The following is a 27,131-nucleotide window of genomic DNA, read 5'->3' on the forward strand; positions in this document are numbered from 1 at the left end:
AATACACCAATCACCACACTAAATGTAAATGATCTCAAGATTTTGGAGCAGCATACTTGAGACATGAGACACAGGAATGTTTTAATTGCATCATTAATCTTTATATCTTAAACGTGGTTTCAGTATATAATAAGAATTAAAAAGTACCTAAAAGTGTTCATAGAATCTCACTCTAAGAATTACCGTCATAATATGCATAAACAAATCAGCCCTTTATATACATCTGATCAATAGATCTTTATCACTTTCTTGATGAGTTATAATTCATTTGGTTAAATTAGAAAACTTTTCTATAAGAGATGTGTTCTCAAGCAATCCTATGATGCATGTTTTTTGATCAATGCAATCTTACAATGCCAGTGTATGCCAGACAGTCCTAATGAAAGCTGACAAGTTTCTCAGACTGCGCACTGGCGATGCTCTAAGGGTGCTGCATCTTTTGGATTCTTGACTGGAGAGTGTGTTCTCTGGAGGAGGTGAGAGATGGTAGGAATCAGTGTGGCAGAGACCGGAGATACACAGAGTGTGGGGGCAGGGCGGTTATGTGGAGCTCTCCTCTCTCAAGGAGAGGAACAATCTGGAAGCATCTGTAAAAGACTAGTCGCTTCTCTGTCCAAACTATCATATCATTTCTTAGCCATAGTTCACAGAGACAGGATCCTCTCTGACAACTTCAACTTACGGAGAATCTGACTGTAGATTTTTCTTTTATAACATGTGTGTGCACATGTGTGCGTGCATGTGTGTTACAGAAATACAAAGTATGCAAATACATTAAGTGATGCAATTTGTACAGATGCATGGAGGTGCATGCATTCACTCTCATGATGGTATGTGAGGGTGTTGCAGCCTGTTTGTAAAATCCAGGCCTCTTAGCACCATGTTGATTTTATTCAAGCACCTACCACCTGCTCCAGAAAACAGACGGAATGTGTCCATCTCAATGCAAGGCCAAGAGTCCTTCAAAGAAGGCTGAAGAACAGAGCTCTGAGTATTAACCCAGAGAATATCATTCATTGGTCGGCCGAATGGCAGTTAGAGCTATTTTGAGATAAAATTTTCCAGGAAGCAATAACCTAAGTTTTAACTTTTTTTCACTGGCTAATGACTGAGAAATAGGAAGCATTTTTTACTCATTTCCAACCACTCTGTAGCCGCCTCAATCAATACTAATGCAGGATATGGGGAGAGGCTATGCCCGTTTGCCCTTCACTTAAACAGCACTGCCAGCCCTACAGGAACAAGAGAAAGCAAGCAGGTTCCATCAGTCCAACCTGGATATGCTTGAATAATGTTTTAAAAAAGGAAGCTAGACAGGAGCTTTATGGGGCCAGAGATGCTCCTTCTCAGGCACCATCAAGGGCTGGATCCCCCAGGAACCGGATTCCCACCCCTTCATCCCGAGCCCACGCAGCACCCCTGCGCACAGCCCTCCCACTCCATCTGGACAGAGCTCAGAGGAGCGCTGAGTCTGGCCACAACCCCAGCCACAAGCGGCAGGAAGCTACTGCTGGTAACCCAGCAGGACCAGCTACTGCAGAGTGTCCGACAAGAGAGGTAGGGAGGGGCTTTCATTCCCGGGACTCAACACGCGTTGTCACACACTTCAGACCAAAGGGGAAACCCATTCAGGTGATGGGGGACCGATGTGGTCAAGAGCTGCCTCTTCTGTCCCTCAACTTACATCCTCCGAAAAGAATGTCATTGAAAACAGAACCAAGAAGCAGAAAGAGGCAGTTTCCTCTGGCCCCAAAGGCTTTCCAATCATGTCCTTGAAAGACAGGCTTGAATTTTCAAAGATTTCACACAAAACATACTGGATGAATAAGATTACAGCAGTTGTATTTTGTTAAATTAAATCTTAGGAAAAGAAATCGTTTTAATTGGGGAACCAGAAACTGAACTAGATTTATATTGCTTAGAGTTTATAAAAACGTTGCCCTCACCCAATGTATTTTAGTGATAGTTAATACTGAGAATGAATGTTGAGTTACAGTTTAACTCCGGCCAGGGGATGACAACAGATGAACCCACTTTGTTTTCTGTTGAAAATTAATGCACTTTGTCTCATGAGACTGGAGAAAGGTTAATAAATAGTGTATTTGTCATTTTGCCCCTTAAAATGCTTGTCTACTGTATGCCTGATGCCTTCTCGGAACTGAAGGTAAGAGGAGCAAGCTCTCTGAAGCTCACACTCTAAGGAAGAGGCAGGCGTAGTCATGCAAACGTGCTTGAACACAGAACGGAAAGCAGGACGGAACAGAACATACGCCGTGGAAGCTAACTCAGGACGTTTGGTCATTTCAGCCAAGATCTCGCGTCGCCAACTGCATACTGCTGACGTCTTCAGCGTCTTCTTCAGCTAAGGCCCAGGAAAAGTGAATAACTGGAAATGTGTCTCCACTACCAGTACCCTGATAGGACCCATGTCTGTGTCGCCAAGATGTCTTTTCTGAACCATCGATCCGTCTACACAGTAACCAGCTGCATGTTTCCACTTCCAGCCCCACAGACACATTGATCTTGGTTTCAAACACCAACTGACACACACTTTCCCTACCCCGCCTCCTCTCCCTCCCCGACGTCAAATCTGAGCTTCCTCATGTGGTCCTTACACCGGTTCAGTGGTGCCTCTGTCCACCCCGTCAGCATCTCTTTCTCCTCCATGCTGAATTAGAAGATAAATCATCTTTCTTGAAGCATCTCTTCTTTTAAAATCCCTGTGCCACCTCCTTCGCTCCAGTTCTCATCCCTTTTCACCCAGCCGTCTCCTGACCAGTCCTTCTGCCTGAATCGCCCCCATCTGCCATCACTCCCACACACACTCACACAAAAAAGGGGGCAGTGGCCAGAACGGTCTTTCTTTCCAAAGCATGATTTACTCTGGTTTCTGCCACTCCTTAACCCTCCATGGCTCCTGCCACCCAGAGGCTGCATTCTAAACTCCTAGAAGTGGCATCCAAAACCTTACGAACACCTGGAACACTTCCCATGCCCCACAGCTGGAGGCGGCCTTCAGGCCTTCTTCGGGGGGTGACTTCACTTCATAATTATCTCTATGACAGCGTCATCCTATGTTCCCGCAGGGGTCTGTCTATACGCCCACCACTGAGCTTAGACGAGGAACTCCCCAGGACAAGGGGCTACAGCTTACCCATCTGGGATTCTCTGGGGCAGGCGCACTTCTTGGGACACAGAATGCCCATAAGTTCAATCAGTTTTCACTGAATACATGAAGGAAGAACATAAACGCTATGAAACTGTCCCAAAACCCTATCTGGCTCAGTCTTCACGACAGCACTTGAGACAGGTAATCGTGGATTGTGAGAACCTGCAGCCAAACAAGAATCCACTGCTCTGAACCTCCAGCCTTCATGAAAGTCCCAAAGCAAATAACGAGGGGAAATTCCCATTTGTTCCAACAATGCTCAGCGATGCTTTTAAAAAGTTAATTTACATAAATTAGAACTCACTGGGTTTTGTGTATAACTTTCCAAGTTCTGACAAATGAACACAGCTGTGCGACCAGCATGTCTGGTCTGTCACAGACAGTTCCATGACTGCCAACCACACCCAGCATCCTTAAACCACACGCCTTAGTCTCGCCCTAGGAGAAACCAGAAGCCTGCTTTCGTCTAGAAGCGCATTCACATACTTCAGGCAGCCCAGCATTTAAAATAAGCGCTAAGGCCATAAAAAGGCAGCTGTATTCTTGGAAATAAATTTGGTCATTTTGACTTTAAAACATAAATAAAAATACCAACACTAGGAGAACTGTATATTCTCGAGTATAAAGTTTACTGGTAGAGTTACTAAAACATAATACATTTTAAAATTACAGCATGATGGAGAATGTTTGCTGCTTTGACCCAAAGCCAAGAATAAATAATATTTCCAAGAGTAAAATAAATGCCAGTTACCGTTGCCAATAATGTCCATCTATAACTGAAGCACAGAAAGAAAACACTGATTTATTTTGTTGACAAAAAATACATACTAATTATTCAGTCTTAGTTGCATTTTGCTAGCATAGTGATTCAAAATTTAAAGTATAAACTAGTGACTCAGCTGTTTTAAACAGAACATGTGTCTTGTACTGTTGTGCTTTCGAAGTCTTGGTAGTGAAATAGCACACCCTGATCAGAAGCCATGGAAAGGGCAAACGATTTCGTAGAGATGTCATCAGAGACTTCACATCCTGCCTGTATTTTAAAGCTTACGATTATCTAAAGGCAGCTTCTTCGGTACTAATTTAAATTTTGGATGACGTGATTGGATAGAGGGAAACGTCTCATGCCCACGTTCGTTACTGACATGTCAGAAGGTCACACGGACATAACCCACGGCAGGTAGAGCTGACGTCTGTGTCTGCAACACATCCATCCAGACAGAAAGAAGTCAGTCTTCACGTTTATGACACAGACTCTGCACCTCATGTGGTCAACACGCAATGCCACCTGTGCTCACCGACACCTGTGGGATGTCCAACTGGCTCAAACGCTCCCACCACCCCCTTTTATTTCATGAACCACCAAGTCCATGGAGAAACAGTGACTCACGCAGGGCAGAGAGCCAGAAGATTTTCAGACTCAGGCAGGAGAGCCTGCTTTAGGGCTGCCCTACTGCGACATGCACCTGCCTTTCTTTTAAGCGAGACGCTCATTCTCTGCACCCCCAGGGAGCTCAGACAGATGACACAGACGGTAAACTCATCACAAAGCACTTCATGTTAACAACACTCCGTTGTATCCCAGGTACCACGAGACAGCAGAGAAACCACGGGACGGCGTCTCCATCACGGGCACTGACTGGTCCCTGGACAACTGCTAACATTTCTAGTTTCAGAGAATCTCAAATTTATTTTATATAGAGATGCTTTTTAATGCCTGTAAAAGTCCCAAAGTTATCAAGTTGAAGTAAACCAAGTGTTTTATCAGCCTCGGAATATCTGAGCTCCTGAGGCTCCAAGCTTGATCTGAAAGCAATGCTGTGGCTACTTATCATCTTTTTACTGAAATGAGAAAATCTTAAAAATGTCAAACCAATATAACATGTACTTTAAAGTTACCGTTGCTTTTCTTCAGTGAAATGTTCTAGAATGCACTGATGGATGTTCGGGTTCTTCCCACCTTTTGGCCATTGCAGATAACGCTGCTGTGAACATTCATGAAAATGCCAAGTGTCTATGTGAACACCCGTCTCTGTTCTTCTGAGTACATACCCAGGAGTGGAACCGCTGGGTCATGTGGTAGTTCTGTGTTTAACATTTTGAAGAATCACAGAATTGTGCTCCACAGAGGCCGCACCATTTTACATTCCTCCCAGCAGTGTATGAGGGCTCTGATTTCTCTTATCCTCGCCAACACTTTTAACTGTCTGTCTTTTTTATTATAGCTGTCCTAGTGTGTGTGAGGTGGTACTTCATTGTGGCTTTGATTTGTGTGACTCTAGTGACTAATAATGTTGGACATTTTTAACGCACTCATTGGCCATTTGTATACCAGAATGAGCCTGTGAGTGAAGATTTCTTGGACTCCTCTAGGGGCCCCACGCCTTTGGAGCCTATGAAAAGATACCCTTTAAAAATCTATATATTTATCTATTCATCCATCCATCCATCCATTCAACCAACCATCCAACCATCAAACCATCCATCCAACCATCCATCCAACCATCCATCCATCCAACCATCCATCCATCCAACCATCCATCCACCCACCCATCCATCCATCCATCCATCCAACTATCCATCCATCCATCCATCCATCCATCCATCCATCCATCTGTAAAGGCGGCATTCCAAGAGGACCAGGCTCTTAGATACCGTATAGAAAGAAAGAAAATAATATATGAATTCTTTGACCTAGGAATTCCACTTTAGGAAATTTATCCTAAGGAAATGAACATAGATTTTCATGAGTAAATGCTCACAATGTTGAACATCAAAAGTCAAAACCACCCAAGGAAAAACTTGAAACAGTCTCAAGAAATGGAATAGTTATAAAGGCTATACAGAAACATGGGAACATGACACAGGGATACAGAGTTCTGGTTTCTATCGGTTTCCATCCAGGTGACCCATGTTTGATGCCAACCACAGGGACACCACCACCACTGCGTGGACCACGACTGCAGCTGACAATAAGTTTCCTGGTCCCTCCAGTCTGGCCACTTCCAATCCATTCTTCACACGTGGCCAATGTGCATTTTTCAAAGCACAGGCCTTAACCTCTCTCTCCTTAGTTTAAAAGTGGTCCAGCCATCCCCACTGCTGATCAGAAAATCCCATAGATCTGAAATAGTCTACATCAGGAACCCTCAATGCTGGTTGCAGATGAAACCAGCAGGAGCAGCTTTAAACAAATCCTAGTGCCCATGCCTCATCCCAGAGACTCAGTTACAGTTTGGGGTGAAGCAACCTCACAGGTGATTCTACTGTACACCTGGGGTTGGAACCCATGGGGTCACTGGGCCTTTATGCTCTGGCTCCTGTAACACCATGCTGGCCTTGGTCCCTCCCACCCTCAGCTCTGTGTGCTGGCCAAACTGTGTTTCTCCTCCAACCCTTCAACCGTGCTGTGATGTCTCTTGCTTCTGAGTCTCCACACCTGCTTGGCCTTTGGTGGGGAATGGTCCTCCCACTCTCTCAGGCAAGACTACACAGATTCATCTTTCCAGTTTCTGACTCAACACCACCTCCTCCAGGAAGTCCCCCTGGGGGAGGTGTATGACCTGTCATGTACATTTCCACTAGTCCTTGTTCGTCAAGGACAGGGCTACGTCTGACTCCACCAGTGGTGGTCACCCTTCTGTCTGCAACCACTCCCCTCACATGGACTGTAAAGTCTGTGAGGGAGGACCCCTGATGTCTGCAGGCCACTGGAGGAGCACCCAACAGAGCGCATCTAACCACACAGGGCACACACTTCATCAACAGGCATCACCTAAATTAAACGTGACAGGGCTGTGGGATTATAGATAACCTGAATTATTTCAGACTACTTTTCTGTGTGGCTGTGGTAGTATTTACTTTTAAAAAAACATTTTCAGAGTTAACAGTGCAAGATACCCTGATTATTGCTGTTTTAAATATAACATCCTTTCCAATTTTCTCAATTCAGGAAATAAATACAGAATAATATTTTCTGAGGAGTACATATGAAAAACGAACAGGAGATTTCAAGGAAAAGATGTTCCTGATTCTGTGAAATTAAGAAGAAGGAAACCTGTGTGCTCCATCCTTTTCCATGTGGCTGGCACATCATGGGCACTGTGGTTTTTTATTATCATCGGTGGGCAGTAGGGAAGGGGCCACCAGCCCATGAAAACTTCTGGGAACCGGCATCCAGCCTTACCCCACGGAGTTGGCTGTGCTGAATGTTTCATGGCATCAGGTGAAGTTAGCTGGCCAAGGCCACCTGATGAAAGGGACTATCTTGTCAGCATGGGAACTGATGTTTACCGACCCCAGTGATCGATCTGTGATAACCTGGGTATGACAGTGAGAAATACTCGAGTTCCCGTGGGTCATGCATCTGATATACCCACTCTCTTAGCCAATGGCTGAATTAAACGCCAAGCTTAAGTGTCTCTGAGCCTCTCCACGGGTTCCCTCTTTGATAAAATAAATCCTTCTGTTATATATTAGCATTTTCGACAGGTCCCACTGCCCACTCTCTCCCACCCCTTGGTTTTATTCCACGATTTAACCCTCAAAGGGAAACACCATCTTCACCGTTTCCTAGCTGTAAGAGCAACTTGCCAGACCCCCCTCTCCAACACAAACCAAATCGCGGCTTTCATCCATAAACGGTGACCAAATGTTCCATGTCATTACTCAGGCAGTGATGTGTAGAGACCAGAATCTTCAACTCATAGGCCACTCATGTCACTTATTAAAGGCTGCCTTGGTAGACTTAAAAAAAAAAAAAACCTTACCCCACTGCACTGCTTCTTAACAATGGTTTTGGGGTCTTCAAGAACGACCGCCCATTTAGAAATCGGACATCATAAACTAAACAACGATGCAAGGTGGGAAGAGGGGGTGTTTGAAGCCACAATTACCAACACGCAACGTTTAAGACACTTGTCTGCAAGTGAGTTATAACATCTTACAGTAATACCTTCAATATTAATGTTCTCTATAAGCCCATATCCTGCACTGGGACTCTCAGGAACGACTTAAATGTCTCTAAAAACGGCTATGAGACAAGTAGTCTAGCAAATATACTAGCAACTTCTTTGCCAACATTCTACAGCCCTGAAATATATTTTTAATACGTGAAACCATGAGGAATTTTCTAAATCCAAATTTCCGCTTAGGGGAAGAAATGGTCTTTATTTATGAATCCACAGACCTGAGTCCAAAAATACACACAAGTTCAATAAGTCTGGAGAAATAGCTGAAGTCGATCATACGCTTAATGCCTTCTGGAGCGTCATGTCTATTCTCGGCCCACCTTGGCCTCGCCCGTCACGCCCTTGAGCTGTCCCTCCAGGACACCGGGAGCCTGAACACACACCGTCGTCACTTTCTGCCGTCTGTCCATCGCTCTGAGGTTAAGTTTACTCCCACACCACACACCTGCCTCGGAGCTTTTATGGCAAATAATTGACACTAGAAACGCTGCATCATGAAACTGAGGTCAGGGAACCTGTCATTTGAGCAAACACAATCGATCCCAAGTCATCTTAAATTTCCTGCCCTGAGACGGGTCCCACGGCAGGGTCGGCGCTGGGGGGTGGCAGGGAATGGAGGGGCCCGCGGACACTGGCTGGGGTCTCGTTCAGGCGGATGCTTCTCCGCCCCACTGCAAGGCCCCTATCCTCCCTCTTCTGCCCTCCTCGCTCCGCCTCCCACCAGCTCTGTCTTTCGCTTTTCACTCCTGATATCCCCAAATCCAAAGGGAAACCCGAGTTTCCTTTTGCAAAGGAAACCAACACCAGGTAACTTTATTCAATGAATAATTTTTTGAGGGGTCACTGGAGGTAGTGGGGACTGAACCCAGGACCTGTGCATGCTAAGCACATGCTCTACCACGGAGCTCCACCCTTCCCCACCCCGATACATGACTTTTAAAGAGAAATAAGAGACTTCAAGTGAATGCACTCTTCTCCTACTTTCTTATGACCTGAAAAGAGGGGACAGGGTGACAACTCCCACAGCAAGATGCTCAGTGTGCACCCGGGGCTGAGGGGGGATCAGGTCCGGCATGGAGCTGTCCTCACAGACCTCAAAGGAAAGGATCCAGGGAAAAGAGGTCCCAAAACAAGGGTGTCACCTGATTGCATCTCTGTCACACTTCCACTTCCTTTTCTGCTGCTATTAATTCATTTATTCATTCTTCAAACAACTGGGAGTCGGTGTTCTCTACCTGGATGCTCAGGTGACAGAAGTAAATAACACAGGACAGTTCCACCCCCCACTCCACGCAATCTGGTCCTGGTCTAGCGGAAGAACATGTAGAAGCAGTGACTGTAACTCAGCATGAGAAGTTCAATGACCGATGCTTAAAGCACTTGGGGAGCAGTCCCCCGGGGCTTCCTGGAGGAGGTGGTCAGTGTCGAAGGAGGGGCCTAGCGAGGGAGCGCGGGATGATGAAAGGAAAGGGGTGGACCAGAAACAGGAAGCCTGTAGCTGGGAGTGGGAGGCAGAAAGGACAGCCTCGGGGTTGGGGAGGCAGAGAAGCCCACTGACCACAGGGCCCGGGAGCTGGCCCCGCCCTCAGAGACCTCACCACTGCTCACCTCACCTCACCATTTAAGAAAAATCTAATCAGAACTTAACTCTTCTGTGGCTGCTCAGTTTCTTTATCTGCAAAGGAGTGAAAAACCCCGGACCTTGCGGACAATGACACAGAACTGAGACATTACACGTAAAAGACGCTGGCTTGTAGGGGCTGTGGTACACTGACACCATCACCGTCACTGACTGGGAGCAAACTTAGAACCAAAGAGATGTTCTAAAACGAACAGGAAGAAGGCAGGTGTGAATGAAATGAAGACTTACTGGAGGCCTGGGTTTGTGCCAGGAACTGGGAAACGTTTACCTCCCTGGGGGCTGAGGTTAATGCGCTGAGCAGTGATGAGAGGGCTGGACAGTCAGTGCAACCACAGTCCTGAGTCAGGGGCAGGCGCACTCGCCGTAAGAGGCACAGAGACAGGGCTTCACAGGGCGCAGCTCTCCACCACAGAGCCCGCATTCCAGCCGTGGGAAGGGCTGTCGCCAGCACAAGGAATGCTGCAGCCCCACGAGGTCTGGCATCGACCAAGCGGCCCGCCTGACCAGACACTGACACTCTCAGCAGGCCGTCCACGCGGGGCCGTGAGCGGCTGAGTGGACCTCAGGGGCGGGGCTCCGGACGCAATGGAAAACATCGCAGAGGCGGCATCGCAGCGTCTTCAGATCTCTGAAAAGGCTGGACTCGATGAAAAGAGAGGCTTAGGCCACTCGCGTGCAGTTACAGGAGGGGTGACAACAGGGGAGAACATGCTGACATTCAGGTCATACGGCCCGCTGTGCTGGAGGGCAGGCCGTGGAGGGCGAGCGTTCAGGGAAGTACGGGGCTGGACCCCACGCCGCAGCCCCGGAGCTGGGCGGAGCGCCTGATGGGGACGTCGCTGAAGGGCAGAACAAAGTCCTGGGGAGGGTGGGGGGTCACGACGACCCTGTCACTGACACCCCTCAGTGGGGATTTCAACCACACGGCGCAGAGTAAACCCCCAAATAACAGAGTCAGTGAGAAGCTGAGACAGACCCTCACCCAGGGGTGTGCGGTGCCTCCACTTCATAACTGCCAAGGTTCTCCCGTGTGTCTGTGTGTAATCTGGTTCTGAGTCACTTCTGCCCCCTCGTAGCTGGGTGCGATCGGAGGCAAGAAATGAGTCTCTTCTAATAATAATGTAAACAGCCACAGCAGTCCTGCTGATGCTTACTGACAGCCTGCTACGAACCAGGCGCGGTTCCAAGCGCACGCGTGTGTCAACTGGCCCTCACAGCCGCCCGGGGAGAAAGTGGCCGTCGTCTTTACAGACAAGGAAACAGGCACAGGCCTGAGTCCCTTGCACAGTCACCTAAGAGCCTGAGTTCACTCATTTACTGGGCACTATAAACAATCCTCATGAAAAGTATTCCTGCCATGAAGTGAGATATCCTATTGGAAAAATGCCGTACAAAGGAGACATCTCTCTACGACCATCCCCCCGAGAGGAATCGCGGTACCAGCCAGCACTGGCCCCCCAGGTTTTTCATCCTGGTGAGTTCCTCTTCCATGAGGTGCCCCCCTCAGTCCGCCCTCCTGCCTGTGTCTTGCGTCGGGCAGTAAAACCTAACTGTATTCACCATTCCAAAAGCATGGAGTCATCAAATATCCGGTGGCCAGAGTTTCCTTCCAGCAATACTTCCCACCCAGGCCTCCAGGTCATAAATCAGGCTCGGACCGGAGGGGCCTCGCCCACCGTGCTGGGCGCCGGGCTCCCCAGGCGGGCACGTGCCTGCATGTGCTGTGGATGGGAAAAGCCACCTGCCTCAACCACCAGGGGCCGCAGGAAGGAACACGGAAGGCTGATTTCTCTCATTATGGACGGCGTCAGGGGTGTGTGTATGATCCAGATGCCCGGAAGCTACTTTGGTGAAGAGGACATTACACTGTGGTCCTCACCCCGGCAAAGATCCAGGAGAAAACGCACTACTTGGTGCAGGTCTTTTTAAAATTGTGTTCTGGGGGCAGTTCCTGCTTTCAGGAAACTAGCAAAGGAGAAGGCACGACAGGGACCAGAGGAGGCTCTCCCAGACGCCGTCTCCCAGAGCCTCCATGTCCGAGCGCACACAGACGCAGGCCGCAGAAAGCGACCAGAAAGTGACTTTCAGAGCGAGGTGGGCTGGTCTCCTTGCACACACTTCGTCTCTCATTTCTTAGGTATTAGCCCTTGCCGCCAAGGACTGCGGCCAATGAAAAATAAACAGAGAGAATCTTCTTAGACCATGGACTTATTTCGAGGAGGATGGACCCACCAGGTGACTCAGCACATCGGGGTCCGACTCCAACCAGCGTGACTGTGACGAACGAAGCAGGCACGTCGTCTCGGCCAAGTGTGCCCAGAGACGAGGCAGCAGCGGCCAGGAAAACGGAGCCCTTACTGGAGCCGCTCCTTCTGCACAGCACCCCCCATGCATCGGGGCGGGTCTCCCTGAACCCACGGAAGTTTCAGACCCACTGAGGTTTCAGGCCCTGGGACCTTCAGGTTCCAATGACACAAGTGCATCAGGGAATGAACACTGAGCTCTAGAGTGACCTCTGGTCAGAAGCTTCTGCGCTCTGAGGGTGAGACAAGTTGGAACTTCAGGTGCCCCTCCCTCCAGAGGAGAAAGCAGCTGGTTTCAGGGCTCTGTCCCTCAGGCGAAAACAGATCTAACTATGAATGAAGCAAAGGAAATATGCAATTCATTACAAGGACAAATCTCCAAACAAGAGAAAACTGAAGGGCTAACATCAGACTCTCCTATTTAAGCCCCTTGAAACTACACGAATCCGAAGTCCTAGGAAGTTAAATGGAGAAAATAATCCTAAACAGATGATAAATCCCCACCTGCTTCACCCTACTCTCAACCCCTCTTCTGATGCTCTCCCTCCTCCCCCTCCTCCGTCCTCACCCTCATCCCCCTCCTCACCCTCCTCCCCCTCCTCCGTCCTCACCCTCATCCCCCTCCTCCCCCTCCTCCGTCCTCTCCCTCCTCCCCCTCCTCACCCTCCTCCCCTCCTCCATCCTCTCCCTCCTCCCCCTCCTCCGTCCTCATCCTATTTCCCCTCCTCCGTCCTCACCCTCTTCCCCCTCCTCCCCCTCCTCCGTCCTCACCCTATTTCCCCTCCTCCGTCCTCACCCTCTTCCCCCTCCTCCCCCTCCTCCGTCCTCACCCTCATCCCCCTCCTCACCCTCATCCCCCCTCCTCCATCCTCTCCCTCCTCCCCCTCCTCCGTCCTCACCCTCTTCCCCCTCCTCCCCCTCCTCCATCCTCACCCTCATCCCCCTCCTCACCCTCCTCCCCCCTCCTCCATCCTCTCCCTCCTCCCCCTCCTCCGTCCTCACCCTATTTCCCCTCCTCCGTCCTCACCCTCTTCCCCCTCCTCCCCCTCCTCCGTCCTCACCCTCATCCCCCTCCTCACCCTCATCCCCCCTGCTCCATCCTCATCCTCATCTCCATCCCACCCCACGTGGAGACTGGGCACTGCATTTATACAAAAGAAAGGCAACTCCTTGGTGAAGAGAGACCATAAAAAGGCACAGGCCTACCAAGACAAAGTTTGGCCACCAGACTGGCCTCTGCAGGGGAACGAGATGAGTCCCTTTCTCCAGCTGAACCCGGCCAGCAAGAGGGTGCCCACTGCCCTCCTGCCGTGCCTACAGAGCCCGCCCACCCTGAAGACTTGCGCAGACAATGGATGGTACTGTGTGCACCAATGCCCTACTTAAAGGCTATGGGAGCCAACGTGTTACAAGAAAAAAGAAGCTGTTAGTTGGAAAAGTCATATAATGACCCCTGGGGCCCTACAGGCAGTAGGTCCTCTAAAAATAGTAGCTGTTATCACCACCCATTCTCCCTTCATAGTTTTGAGCTCAAAAGTTTCCTTCACCCAGCAGCACCAGCACAGCCCCAGACCCAGCGTGGCCCTGAACTTCCAGCCGCAGCACTGCACGCCCACCCCAGAGTCAAACCAGCTGCGTCTGTAGGGCCATAACGACCTAACCGAGGCCAGGCTCACACGGACTGAAATCGGACAGTTGTGATGGAATGAAAATATTTTAGCAGGCGGCCAATACACGTTTGAGGAAAACTGACCGAGGTCCCCCTGCCCCATGGACTTCCTCACTTACCTGTCAGAGCCCGGGTTTGGGTGGGTCTCGCTCTGCATAATGGCACCTTTAACGAACCTGCCAGGCGGCCCAGAACTAACCAGGCTGGCGTGAAACCACCTTACTACTGCCAGTTACTATTCACAGGGCTCCGGGGGGGGGGGGGCAGAACTTCCAGTGACTCGGTACTTATAATGCTCCTGTTGTCCCCAGACGTGTGACAGATTCCTGAGAGATCCAGGGAGCTCTGGCCACCACGGGGGTGAGGTATCTGGGTTTTAAACGGGGAGAGGAGTTGTTAGGAAAACAGTTCAACACCTAGAAATGCGTGCTTGGTGGTTTGCAATCTGACGACCACTTGAATAGGACTGGCAGCCGGACCTGTCTGGGTTACTTCACTTCATTTGACAAAGTCTTGCACACAGAGAGCGCTTTCAGAACACACAGCATCACTGGCCAAGTCCCTCTGTGTCTCTTCATGTCAAGTTTTGCCGCTTTACAGCCACAGATGCCAAGAAAGGGATAATCTTCAAAGGTGGGCCATCAAATCGGCGGAGTTTGTGTTCACCACTCGGATGGTGTGATCAAAACTCCAACTGCTGGAGAAACTGGAACACGGGTGAGGTGAAGTCAGCCCGAAATTCAAAGTCGGTGTTTCCATTACCACGTGGACAGGGTTTTCAGGAGTTTATATAACTCGATCGTGAAAAAAAAAGCTCCAGGCTGAAAACCTGGTCTGTGTCATCTTGGACCAAACCAGTTTGCAAAGCTCTGAGGTTTGTTTGCTTTTCTCTTTCATCCCTTTCCAAGAATGCAGAACTTTTAAACACTGTCCGTGAAGCTGAACCAAAAAGTGCCCGTAAACCTGGTGAGCCGATGCTCGGCAGGCAGCCCTTCTTTTGGAAGAAATTACGATTTCTGTACAGAGACTTGCCTCCAAGGTGCCTATGCACTTGGGACGTGAAGCACTCAGATTCCTCTTCCACTCACTCTTCAGCCTGCCCCTCCTCTGCAGGTGACTTCACCAAAAACATTGCAGCTCTACATTGGAATATCCACTTCTCTAGAAGTAAACTTCAAATTAGCATTTAACAATCCGGTGCTGCGCCTCCAGGCTGGCCAACGTGATGTAGAAAAATGTGCAACAGCAGGCAGGACAAACCGGTAGGAATAAAGCTCACTATTATGACCTCCATTATATGGGCTCCACGTGGGACGGAATGGAGCACTTATATCAGACGTCAAAATGGGAAAGACAGAAGGACCAGAAGACAGATCTGGACATGTCCAAATGTATCAAGAAACTAGCAAAGGAGAAGGCACGACAGGGACCAGAGGAGGCTCTCCCAGACGCCGTCTCCCAGAGCCTCCATGTCCGCGCGCACACGGACGCAGGCCACAGAAAGTGACCAGAAAGTGACTTTCAGAGCGAGGTGGGCTGGTCTCCTTGCACACACTTCGTCTCTCATTTCTTAGGTATTAGCCCTTGCCGCCAAGGACTGCGGCCAATGAAAAATAAACAGAGAGAATCTTCTTAGACCATGGACTTATTTCGAGGAGGATGGACCCACCAGGTGACTCAGCACATCGGGGTCCGACTCCAACCAGCGTGACCATGTCTGAATAAAATCACCTCTGGAAAAACCTGGGTGTCTGGGAGCCCGTGTACTTAGGCTGTGAGGTTTAGGAAAGCAGGTCTGACTCCCCATGACTGCGCTGCCAGGAATGCTGGGGAGGTGGCCTGTCAGGAGGCCAGGTCTGACAGGCTGTACCCTTCAGCACTGAGAAGGGCTGTCTTCTTCATGACGAGCCCGTCCAAAGGGTCTAAGGAGTCTGTCTGGATCCTTGCCCAGGAAGGAGGAGATAATGCAAGAACAAGCTTCTGTGTGCGTGCGTACGTGCGTGCGTGTGTGTGTGGGTGTGTGTGTGTGTGTGTGCGCGCGCGCGTGCGTATGTGCGTGTGTGTCTGTGTGTGGGGGGGGTGTGTCTGTGTGTGTGTGTGTGTGTAGGTCTTTCTGTCTGTCTCTGTCTGTACCTTATAGGAGAGGCCCTCCATACAGTGAGTACACTTACAAATGTGGAAAATGGGATATAGTTTTAGCATATCATGTTACATTTTTATCATGACCTCTGCAGAATTGTTGAAAATATTATTTTGCATAAAAATAGAAACACCAAGACTCTCTGATCTAGAAGAAATGCTGAAATGCACTTCCTCATCCAGACCCCCTCCAGCACAATCCTTCCTACAGTATCAATCAGCACCTAAAGTTATTTGCAGAGACAGGCAAGATATATATTTATAAACTCAAATTTTAAAAATGCGATGAGTTATAATATATCTTAGGATTAAATACTTTTCAGTAATAGAGAACTCATTACTCATGAAATAGCCTTTTCTTCAGATGACACTTACGGTTTAAAATAAAATCCTTCCTTGTGGCCCTGGGAATGTGTGATTAAGAACTGCCCAAAGGATTTTCAATTGAAAAGCAGTACAAAATATCATTGCTAACATTTCTGCTAAGTTCACAAAGACTTAAATCTGGCCAAAGGTAGTCAATGATTTTTATCATTGTAACACTGTAACTAAAGTACCATTATTTAAACACTGTATTTCATCAAGTTTTTAATAATGAAGTGACTTTTCTCAAACATTAAAACCACATCATAGAGATGGAATATTATTCAGCCATGAAAAGGGATGATGTACTAACACTGCCACAATGTAGATGAACCTTGAAAACAAGGTTCTGAAAGACATCAGACACCAAGGGTCACATATTATACAATCCTGTTTGGATGAAATGTCCAGAACAGGTCAATCTATTAGAGGCAGAAAGGAAATTGGTGGTTGCCTAGGGATGAGCGGGGAGGGAGTGAGACTAACTGGTCATGGGTACATGGTTTCTTTTGGGGGTGGGCAAAGTGTTCCTGAACTGGACAGTGGTGATGGTTGCACAACCTGAAAACCACTGAGTTGTATTCTTCACGTGGGTGAACTTTATGGTATACGCATCATACCTTAGTTGAAAAATAATAACCACGTCTTGAATCACAGATCTTAAGTCAAAAATCATTTTGATAGGCATTATTACCCAAGGAACTCTGCACTCAGTAAAACAGCGGAAATGAATGCTAACTTCAGCTCTGTAAAGTCTGCTCTTCAAAGTTGTGCGGTGAGAGGTACTGAATAATGCATGACTATGGATTTGGCTAGAGAACTTCTCCCTACACTTGTGTTCATACCTTTTGATCCACAGAGAATTCGGTCTCCTTTTTATTTCACAGGGAAGGGTTAGTTTATTTCATGTCACTTGGGCTTGCATTTACGAAAGATCAGGAAATTTCAAAGCCACAAATGGGTCCTCAGCCAAAAACTGACAGCTCAGAACCATTATTTTCATCTGTTTCTAGTATCTCAGGTTTCTTTAGGTGTAACTGAAAACATGGGGTTGTATCCCATCGACTTGCAATGCTTCTGTTTTTTCAAATGACAATCACATAACCTACAAAAATGGAAGCAGGATTTGGCCGACGGTAGGTTAACTTTGGGAAGAAGATACTACCTAGATAAAGCACATATGTGTTGACTTTTTCAGATTAAAACTTCAAAATATAATGTGTGTAAGACCTCTGATTTCCCTACGAGTAGCCAGAAAGAACTCCCAGTGTGAAAAAGAAGCTACACACGTCATTAACACTTTCCCCATAAAGACACACGAAATCTTACGTTATGGTTTTGAACAGGATCAAGGTCGCCGTCCCATAACATTACTCAACTTCTGTCCTCTTATCTGTCACGTTACATATTGTTCCTGTCCCATCTCACTGCTGCCCTGAGAGCACCAGGGACTGAGTGTAAACTTTAGTTTTTAGATCACACCCCAGCACGGTCTTACACACAGCCGGGAGTCCAACATCCAACACGTGTCGAGGATGCACTGACTAGGTTGCTCGTTACCCAGGTCTGCGTGGCAAGCTCTCTGTGCGTGTGTTGTTTACAGTGTACGGCACCGACAACAGCCAAAAGCTGCCATGAATTCTGTAATGTGACTGCCGCCAGGGTGTCCACGGGCGTCACACCCCGCGACTTGATCATGCATGCGCGTACGAGACGAAACCGCCAGGATACTCACAGTTGTAGCCGGGTGCAATTCGGTGCTGCGCCTCCAGGCTGGCCAACGTGATGTGGAAGACGATGTGCAGCAGCAGGAAGGACAAACTGGTGACGCACAGAGACTTTAAGAGCCGGCCCGTGTGTCCTGGGGGTGAAAGCACAGAGGTCGTGAGCGGACTCGACTGGCGCACACGCATGCTGATCTGCGTACCAGCCACAAAGAACCTTTCTGAACATAATCTATTCCAGAGACTGACTCAAAAGTACAGCAAGTGTCACCATTACTCTCAATTATTAGCTAAAGCTAAAACCGTCAGACTTCTTTTGTCCAAATATACAGCTAACACTGATTAAAAACTCAACATGAGAGGAAGGTGTGCTCCCATTTATCACAGGATATGTTACCACAAAATGGAACCGCTCGGAAGTCTCCGGTCCAGAAAGTTTCATGAGGGAGTCCTGCCAGCTCTGAAGGAACAGATAATCCCTACCTTACAAAAGTAGTTCCGGAGAGCAGAAAGAGAAGGAAAGTTGCCTCAAACATTTTACCATTCAGAGTAAGTTTAATTTCAAAATTAAACAAGGCTAGAAAAGGAAAAGAAATTATCAACCCATTTTACTTACAAATACAGACACTATTTGAAAAAATACTTGCTCACCAACTGAAGCAGCAATGTGAAAGACAAGACATCATAATAACCTAGGGTTTACTGCAGAAAAACAAGTGTGGTTTAACAGCAACAAATCTGCGAGGGTCAGTCATACTTGAGACGGTTGATGATGACGATGTTCACAATGGACCCAGAAGCAGCATTTCAACACGTTCAAAATCTATTTATGATCAAGTAAAACAACACTCAGAAAACTAGGAATAAAAGGAAATATCCTTAATATGATAAAGAATTTATACAACTAAAGCAAACATCCTGTTTATGGTGGAATTTTAGACACAGTCCTATTAATACCAGACGGTCATCGAGGACACTTGGAACCCTTGCCACTTATGTCACTAGGCACACAGGCCTGTGTTACAAGATAAGAATGAAGAGTTGTAATAACTAGAATCACTTGCAGGTGACACTATATCATCAGGACAGAATGTCAACCTGTATCCACAGATCAACTATTGGAACAAACACATGAGAATGATTCAGATGCAACATCATCTTGCAAAAATAAGAACAGCTCCTCTGCATTGACCATCATCAAACAGAAAACACGGCACAACTGAAATTAGCAACCAAAACTGGTTTATCAGGGTAGACACAATGAGTTAGGAAGTGTTCCCTCCTATTCTAAATTTGTTGGAAAAGTTTGAGAAACATTGGTGCTTGTATTCCTTTACGCACATTTGGAAGAATCTACCAGGGAAGCCCTCTGGCACAGGACTTCTCCTTGTTGAGAAGTTTCTGGTCACTGATTCACTCTCTACTTTCATAGGTCTGCCCATAATTTCTGCTTCCTTTTGTGTCCATGTTGCCAGTTTCTGTGTTCCTAGAACTTCCTCTAGCTTGTTTGGGGTATCTGGTTTGTCAGCATTCCCTTGTTCACAGTACGCACATATAATTGTTCTAAGTTTGCGAGACTGGTAGTATCACCCCCCTTTCACCTGTGACTTTACCATTTGTATCTTGTCTTCTTTATGATGTGTGAGTGTAGCTAAGGGCTTCTGCTGCTCTTCTCAAGAGAACCAACACTTGGTTTTGTTGACTCCAAGTGTTTTTCTAATCTCTGCTTCATTCAGCTCTGCTCTAACCTCCACTACTTCCTCCCTTCCGCTGGTCGGCCGCTTGGCTTGCCTTTCCTCTTCTAGTTCCTTAAGGTGTACAAGTAGGCTATTGATTTGAGAGCATTCTTCTTTTCAACATAGCCTTACAGCTATAAATTCCGGTGAGAACTGCTTTTGCCGCATCCCCTACGTTTTGACTTGTTATGTTTTTGTTTCCACTTGTCTCCTGGTATTCTTTGATTTCCCTTGTAATTATCTCTTTGGCCCACTGGTGTTTGAGAATGCACTGTGTAATCTCCATAGATCTGTGAATTTTCCGATTTTCCTTGTTATCAATTTCTAGTTTCATCCCATGGTACTTTGAGAAGATACTTTGGGTGATTTCAATCTTTTTAAATTTCTTGAGAGTTTTCCTGTGGTCTAACACATGGTCCATCCTGGGGCATGTGCCATGCAGACTTGAGAAGAACAGGTATTCCCCTATCTTTGAGTGGGGTCGCGCATGTTGACCTGCTAGGTCTAGTTGATTTACAGTGTTGTTCAAGTCCTCTTTCTCCTCACTGTTCTTCTATCTAGATGTTCTTCCCATTATTGAAAGCGGACTCCTGAAGTCTCCAATTATCACTGTAGAATTGTCCTTTCTTCCTTCAAGTCTGCCAGTGTTTGATTCACATCATATTTTAGGGGCTCTGTTGTTTGCCAAGTATATATTCACAATTGTTATAGCTTGAATCGATCTTTTAGCAATATATGATGTCCTTTTTTTGACATTAATTTTTATCTACTTATTTTCTATGGAGGTATAGTCAGTTTACAAGGTTGTGTCAATTTCTGGTGTACAGCACAATTTTTCAGTCATACAGGGATATACATACTATTATGTCCTTTCTTGCAGTTGTTTTTGACTTAACATATATTTTGTCTAATATTACTGTAGCCACCTCAGCACTTTTTTGGTCATTATTTGCATAGAATACCTTTCTCCATCCTTTCAATTTCAACCGACTTTGTCTTTGGATTTTAAGTGAATTTCCCGCAGACAGCATGTAACTGGGGCATTTTTATTATGCCATCTACTACCTGTACCTTTCATTGGAGAGGTTAATCCAATTACATTAAAGTGATTGCTGGTAAGGATCCCTTTCTGTCACTCTGCTGCTTTCTCCTGTGCGTCCTACCCTGCTTGCTCCTCATGTTCTCTACTGCTTCTTTCATTTGTGTTTTTTAAGGATAAATTTGCCTGATGCAAGATTCTGTTTTATTTAAACACAGAAAAGTTAGTGAACTTATTTACTTATTACACATACATTCCTTTTCAGATTTTTTTCCACTATAGGTTATTAACAAGATAGGGAATATAGTTCCCTGTGCTGTACAGTAGGACCAGTTGTTTATCTATCTTGCTTCATTCCCATAGCTTCTTGCTAACAATAAGACTAAATTAATTAATTGGCATGTAATACCATCAAGTAGATACCCTTTCAAAACCTTTCTTCCCCACTCGATCCGGCTCCAAAGACTATCCTGGTTGCAAAACTGCACGGCTGCAGCCGCCCTGAAGGCATCTAATGTCCCCCCACCCCATTCTACCTCTCTGAGCAGGGCAACTGGGGAAAGGGGTCCCGAGGGCTCAAGACTAAAGGGAGATCTTGATGAGAAGAGATCCATGGGGGAATCCTCTAATTCTGGTCCTGGTCTCACCCCCAAGCTACACATGTGTGTAAAAGACCCAAAAGAGCTCTGAGAAATGAACTATGCTATAAAGAACCACACAGGTCCCAGACTGACCCCGAGGGTGCATGTACAGGGCAGACCCCAACAGAACAGCAAAGGTTTGAAACTGACATTGGAATCACCACCCACAGAAAGTGAGGCAAAGCTTGTGAGCTGAAACCAACCAGACTGCCTACCTGCTGAAACACAGACCCAACAGAGGGGGGGAATCAACATTCCCAGAGGATTTAACACGACCCAGTGACTCATAACACAATATTCAAAGTGACCAGGACACAATCCCAAATTACTTGGCATAGAAAACACCAGGAAAAACTGACCAATTCTCAAGAGTAAAGACAATAAAGTCAAGCTTGAAATCAGCCAGATGTTGGAATTATGAAAAAACGACTTTAAAACGTCCATTACAACCACACTCCATGAGGTAAAGGTAAACAATCTCAAGATGAACGGAAAGAGCAAAGCAGTCAGCAGAAAAACAAAGTACAAAAAAGGGCACAATAAAAGTCTGGCACTGAAAAAACCCAGCAACAGAAATTTAAACGGCACTTGGTGGACTCCGTAGTGCAGCAGAGGCACTAACTTGGGGAGAGGAATAGAAGTTATCCACTTCGAAAGCCAGAGAGCAAACGACTGAAAAAAATTAAAGGCTCTCAGGGACCTGAGGGTCAAAGGCCACCACATGTGTCTTTTCTGTCATTAGAAACATCATTACTGGAGAGCAGAGACAGCTGCTGTACGATAGCCAGAAGCCCCCAGTTTGTTGAAGACATAATTTACACACTTAATAAGCCCAGCAAATCCTAAAAAGGATAAATTTGAAGAAGCCATCCCAGAGTCATAACAGCCAACCTGCTGGAAACCTAAAGTAAAGAGAAATTCCTGGAAACAGTGAGAGAAAAATGTCACATTACTCCCAGGGGACGACGATGTGAATGACCATGTGTTTTTTGCCACAAACGAAGACGACTGAGAGACAACACCTTTACAGCTGTGAAGGAAAAGGACAACGAACCCCAAATTCTATATCCTGAGAAAACACCCTCCAGACTTGAAGACAAAGGGAGACATTCTCAGAAGAAGGAAAACTGAGCGTCTCTGCCACCAGGACGTCTGCTCTGAAAGTCACACCAACGCGGGCTCTTCAGGCTGAAGGGAAATGATCCCAAAGGAAGACTCGGAACATTAGTCACGAACAAGAGCAACAGAACAGGGTAGAAAGACGCTTGTTTACACACATACACACGCCTCATTACAGCCACGCTCCAACTAACTCGAGGCATTTCTAGAAACAGTCTCTTGTTTTTCTGGTCTTGGAAATATTTTGGGTGTCGTACTGAAATAACTGAAGGTATGATGTTGCCCGTGTGTTCTGGGTAGTCACTCTTACTTAAACAAGAAACATGAATTATCCAAGGGTATGTCACCTGATAAATAATCACTCATAATTAGAAATGTAAGAAAACAGGGCACATACTTAAAAGGATCAAAAATACACATGCTGACTTCCAGCTGACTTCCCAGAGTAACCCAGACAGCAGATTCACAAAATAGGCAACTTACTGCCAGAACGACACGGCCCCAAAGTGCATATTTATACACCATTTTCCCCTGATGTTTAGAATGCCAAAGCAGGAGAAATTCAGTATTAACAGAAGGAATAAACAACGGGGAGCAAAAGTAGACTTCTTTCAATAAATTTTAACTTGGGCTTTATTCATTGATTTTGTTTATTTATAATATATTTCCTCAAACAGAACGTAACAAAAAAAGATTACTGGTGCGCCACAGATTTCATCCAGGAAATGGGATTTAAACTTGGGTATAAATCCAACTTCTCATTTATTATACTTTTGGAAGTAATTCAGAGGCCACTGCTTTAGCCAACAATCCCAGTCTCCAGCTTTCAAGTGATTTTAATGGTGACATTTACTGGGAAAGACCCACGGTTCTCATGACTGTGCCCCTGTGAGCTAATTTTCAACTTTTCCTCTTAAGCAGCAATGCATTCCCAAATCCCAGCAATCCTTCAAGGCCTGAAGGAGCTCTGAGCCTGGCGCTAATCTTCTTTCTGGGGAAAGTGAAACAGCAAAAAGTTGCATTGATGTGCGTTTATAGAAAAGTGACCGAGTCACATACAAACTGTGTGTAAAGACACAGTTTGGAGAGTTCTATTTCTATTTCAAAGTCTTTTTCAGCCTTTCCCTGAGATACTTTAACTATTTACTTACAATTTAACTAGAAAGGCCTCGTAGAAGTACCACGTGGTCAGTATTTACGGCACTGAGGGGGAGAAAAGTTCCTTAGAAATCAAGTGTTTATATTTAATGAATTTCCTATAATTTGAGACGTCAGAGCACATGAAAAGAAACTTGATACGTAAAACCGAGCGTTCTCTTTTCTCTTCAAAATGAGGTCATCTACAAACCCCTATTAGCTAGAGAGGTGTGGGGGCTTCGAAACAAGCTGAGCAGTCAAGCATGCAGGTTGAGCACACGAAGCGGCTCACACTCCCCATTTGACTTACAGAAAAGGCCACTGCCTTGGCGTCAAAGTAACACAGATGGAGAGAAGACATAATGTCTCCTACACACTCGCCCTGGAGTCTCCCGGAGGCCACCATCCCAGCGCAGTGCGACACCCTTTTTCGCTGAAAAGAATGACTCACAGAGGCTTTCTGGGAAACCACAGGAGCCCATGGAGGAACACACGGCCAGCTGACTGCCCAGCGCCGTCCCACCTTCCCTAACTAGACGAGAAGCTTCCACCGCATGCCTGCAAGTGGTCCCTGGACCTCCTGTGCCCCATCACTTAGCCCTCCCTCGCACAAGCTCCATTTTCTATTTCCAGGTTTGTTACTGTCATATTATCGAAGCCAAAAAAATAATTAGTTCCCCCCCTTCCAGCTTGGATCTATCATTCACTACCTCAGCTTTAGGTACTAGAATTTGATATGTCTTAAAAAGTGTTATGATCTCTTCTAAAGGCTCCACACAATGGAGCTGATACCATCAGAGAGAAAACTTCTGTGCTCTGGGTGTGGGGGATGGTGAGGGGCCAGGGAGGGGCTGTGAGGCTGCCAATATCACCCGTGTCTCCTCCTCTCCTCCTTCCAAATTCATCCCATGGGACCGGTCTCGTCTCTTCTGTGCCTTTCCCTCCCACTTTGACCCAGAGGCGTCTCCCTCTGACTCCTCCGTCGCACAGTGTCTACGTCTCCACTTGTGAATACGTATCTGTAATGTTGATGCCCTGGGTCAGGGAACCAGGAGACAGATTCTGAGGCTGAGACTGCTGTGCAGGGCATTACTGGGGAGGGCTCTCGACCGCGACACTGACAGGGGAGGGAGGGAGGCAGGGCTGAGCCAGGGAAATGCTGGCCTGGGATGCAGCTGTGGGGGTGGGGCACTCAGCTGGTCCTCAGTGGTCACAAGTGCCACTGAGAAGCAGAGAGATCAGAGCTTGAACGGTACTTCAGAGTTGCCTAGGACTGATGCAAGGGGGCTGAGCCTCTGTACCTGTCCCGCTCCATCACCGACCAGAAATCAGATGTGTGATGTCCCCAGAGATGGGTGTTACTTCAGCGAAACAGCTTCCTCCAGTTGAAGAGTTACTGGGGAGGAACTCAGCTGTGGAATATCTTTGGGGCAGGGGGGTAAGCTCCACGGTCATGGGGGGAGACAGGGAGGCACCCCAGGGCCCCTGGGCCGTCTGGTTCTAGACACTGACTGTCCTCTGATAGAGCAGAAGCATCCCGAAGGCAGGGGCTGCCTCCAGCACAGGGAACACTTAGCAGGAACCTCATGGCTGACTGTCTCGGGGCAAGAAGCAGGGCTGAGGCCACGAGGTGGGGCAGGGGGTATCAGACTCCAGGAAACCCCAGGGGCTTGGGCTTCCTGGTGGTACAGTCGTTCCTACTGGTGGTACCTTCTTTGCTCCAGACACACAGAAATCATAGGGAGACTGAGAAGATCACCAGAAAGACAGAGCCAGTCACCAGCAAAAGACACCCATCTCTGAGGGTCAGACACGGGAGAGTCGTGTAAGGCTGTGTGGGGCTGGCCTTGACATGGACACTGGAAACCAAAGCTGGCATCCTGGCGGGCATCTGATCACATGCTGGGGGTCAACAGGGAGGCCACTGCTGAGAACACTGATTAAAACAAGGCTTTGGGTTACAGATCCCAGTTTTCAAAAGGAGGCTGGAAAAGATGTACTTTTTACGAGGAGCTGTGTGCTCAGGGAGGAGGCAGATGGCAGGTCTGACCACAGCCCAGCATCACGGAACGACAAACCTTAACTCCCCAAGACATCCCACAGGTCCAAGTGGGAAAACGACAAAGGCATTAGAAGGGGAGGAGCACGGAGGTGTGGAGGAAACCAGGAGAACAAGAGGGAGGGGGGGTCTAAGACGAAGAGGGACCCCCCCCACCCTGTGTTAAATACACGGAAGCAAAACATGATTCAAAATCACGAGAAGAAACAGAAGGCAGAAAGGACGACTGGGACAGGAATCCACCGCAGGGAGAAAGAAAAATCATGAAGCATACTGAAAACTACTTTAAACTAAGTCGTCTGGGATCCTCAAAGTGATGTATGTTAAGTCCTGAAACATGGACAAGAAATTATTTTTTACAAACAGGAAAGAAGTAAAGCAGATGACACTGAAAAAAAAAAAGCAACTGTGTGTCTTGGAAATTTAAAACCTAGTCATTTAACCAGTTAACTACATCATCACAGGAGCTAAACCCTAGACTGGAGAGAGGCAGAGAGAAACTTAGTGAAGAGGATGGCAGTACGGAGGAGTTCACCCAGAGCTTAACACAAAGTAACAAAGAAGAAATATAACAGCAGTCAGGAGATGCCGGGGCCGGGGGGAAAATCAGAGGATTCTCCTAGGTCACTATGAATTCCAGCAGAGCAGCGTAAACAGGGAAAGAAATATTTTGGTGAATTGTCTTCTATTCACTTATCTTTAATTTATTCATAAACAAACAACTGGTTCACAATTACTAGGGGAGAGTTTCTGGCACAGAACAAGAACACATCACACTCTTGAGGTCACAAGTGCCACTGAGAAGCAGAGAGATCACCAGGTGCATCACAAAGACAGCAAAACTTGGAGAGAAACCAGAAGTAACCATTGTGTTTACATTAACTAGAAATCTGTGTAAAAATACTCTGGCAGGTGAGGGTGTGTTGGAGGAGCCAAATAATTTCGATTTTTTTCCAATCATTTAAATAAGCTCACAGCCCATCCAAAAATGGTGGGCAGAGGCAGACATGGCCCCTGGGCTGCGGTCCGTGGACCCTGCCATAACTTAGGCAAAACAGTTACACAGCAGAGAAACACAAAGGACCGAGCTTGGACACTGGAGAAGTTTCGGAGCACGACGTCTGAGGGTCAGTCCCATTTATGGGGAATCAACAAAGCAGGGGTGGACTTGCTGTGATAGGGTCGTAAACACCGGTGCTCACTGTTGGCCTTCACGCGGCCTGTTCCCTGGAGAAGACACACCACACTCTCTCACTTTCTCTAATTTCACCATTTCCAAATGGAAAGGAGGCCCCAAATCACAACTCCAGCCATAAACATGTGCTGAATTCTTAATCTCATGTAGTCATTGTTTCACTGCAATGTTTTATGAGTGGAAAAAAAACAAGCTATTTGGGTAGAAATATATTAACACACACAGA

The 27,131-nt window shown here is 47.0% G+C and overlaps 1 protein-coding gene across 3 annotated transcripts in view; it reads right to left on the reverse strand.

Annotated features, from left to right (window-relative positions):
• Positions 1-27,131, reverse strand: part of PIEZO2 (piezo type mechanosensitive ion channel component 2) — a 283,354-nt gene that overhangs the window by 176,192 nt on the left and 80,031 nt on the right. For all 3 annotated transcript variants that reach the window (XM_072949278.1, XM_072949277.1, XM_072949279.1), the window contains exon 3: positions 17,991-18,116. In XM_072949278.1, the coding sequence (XP_072805379.1) occupies positions 17,991-18,116 (126 nt within the window). The remainder of the gene's footprint in view (positions 1-17,990; positions 18,117-27,131) is intronic.

The sequence above is a fragment of the Vicugna pacos genome, chromosome 24, assembly GCF_048564905.1.
Source record: "Vicugna pacos chromosome 24, VicPac4, whole genome shotgun sequence".
In the NCBI taxonomy this organism is placed as follows: Eukaryota; Metazoa; Chordata; class Mammalia; order Artiodactyla; family Camelidae; genus Vicugna; species Vicugna pacos.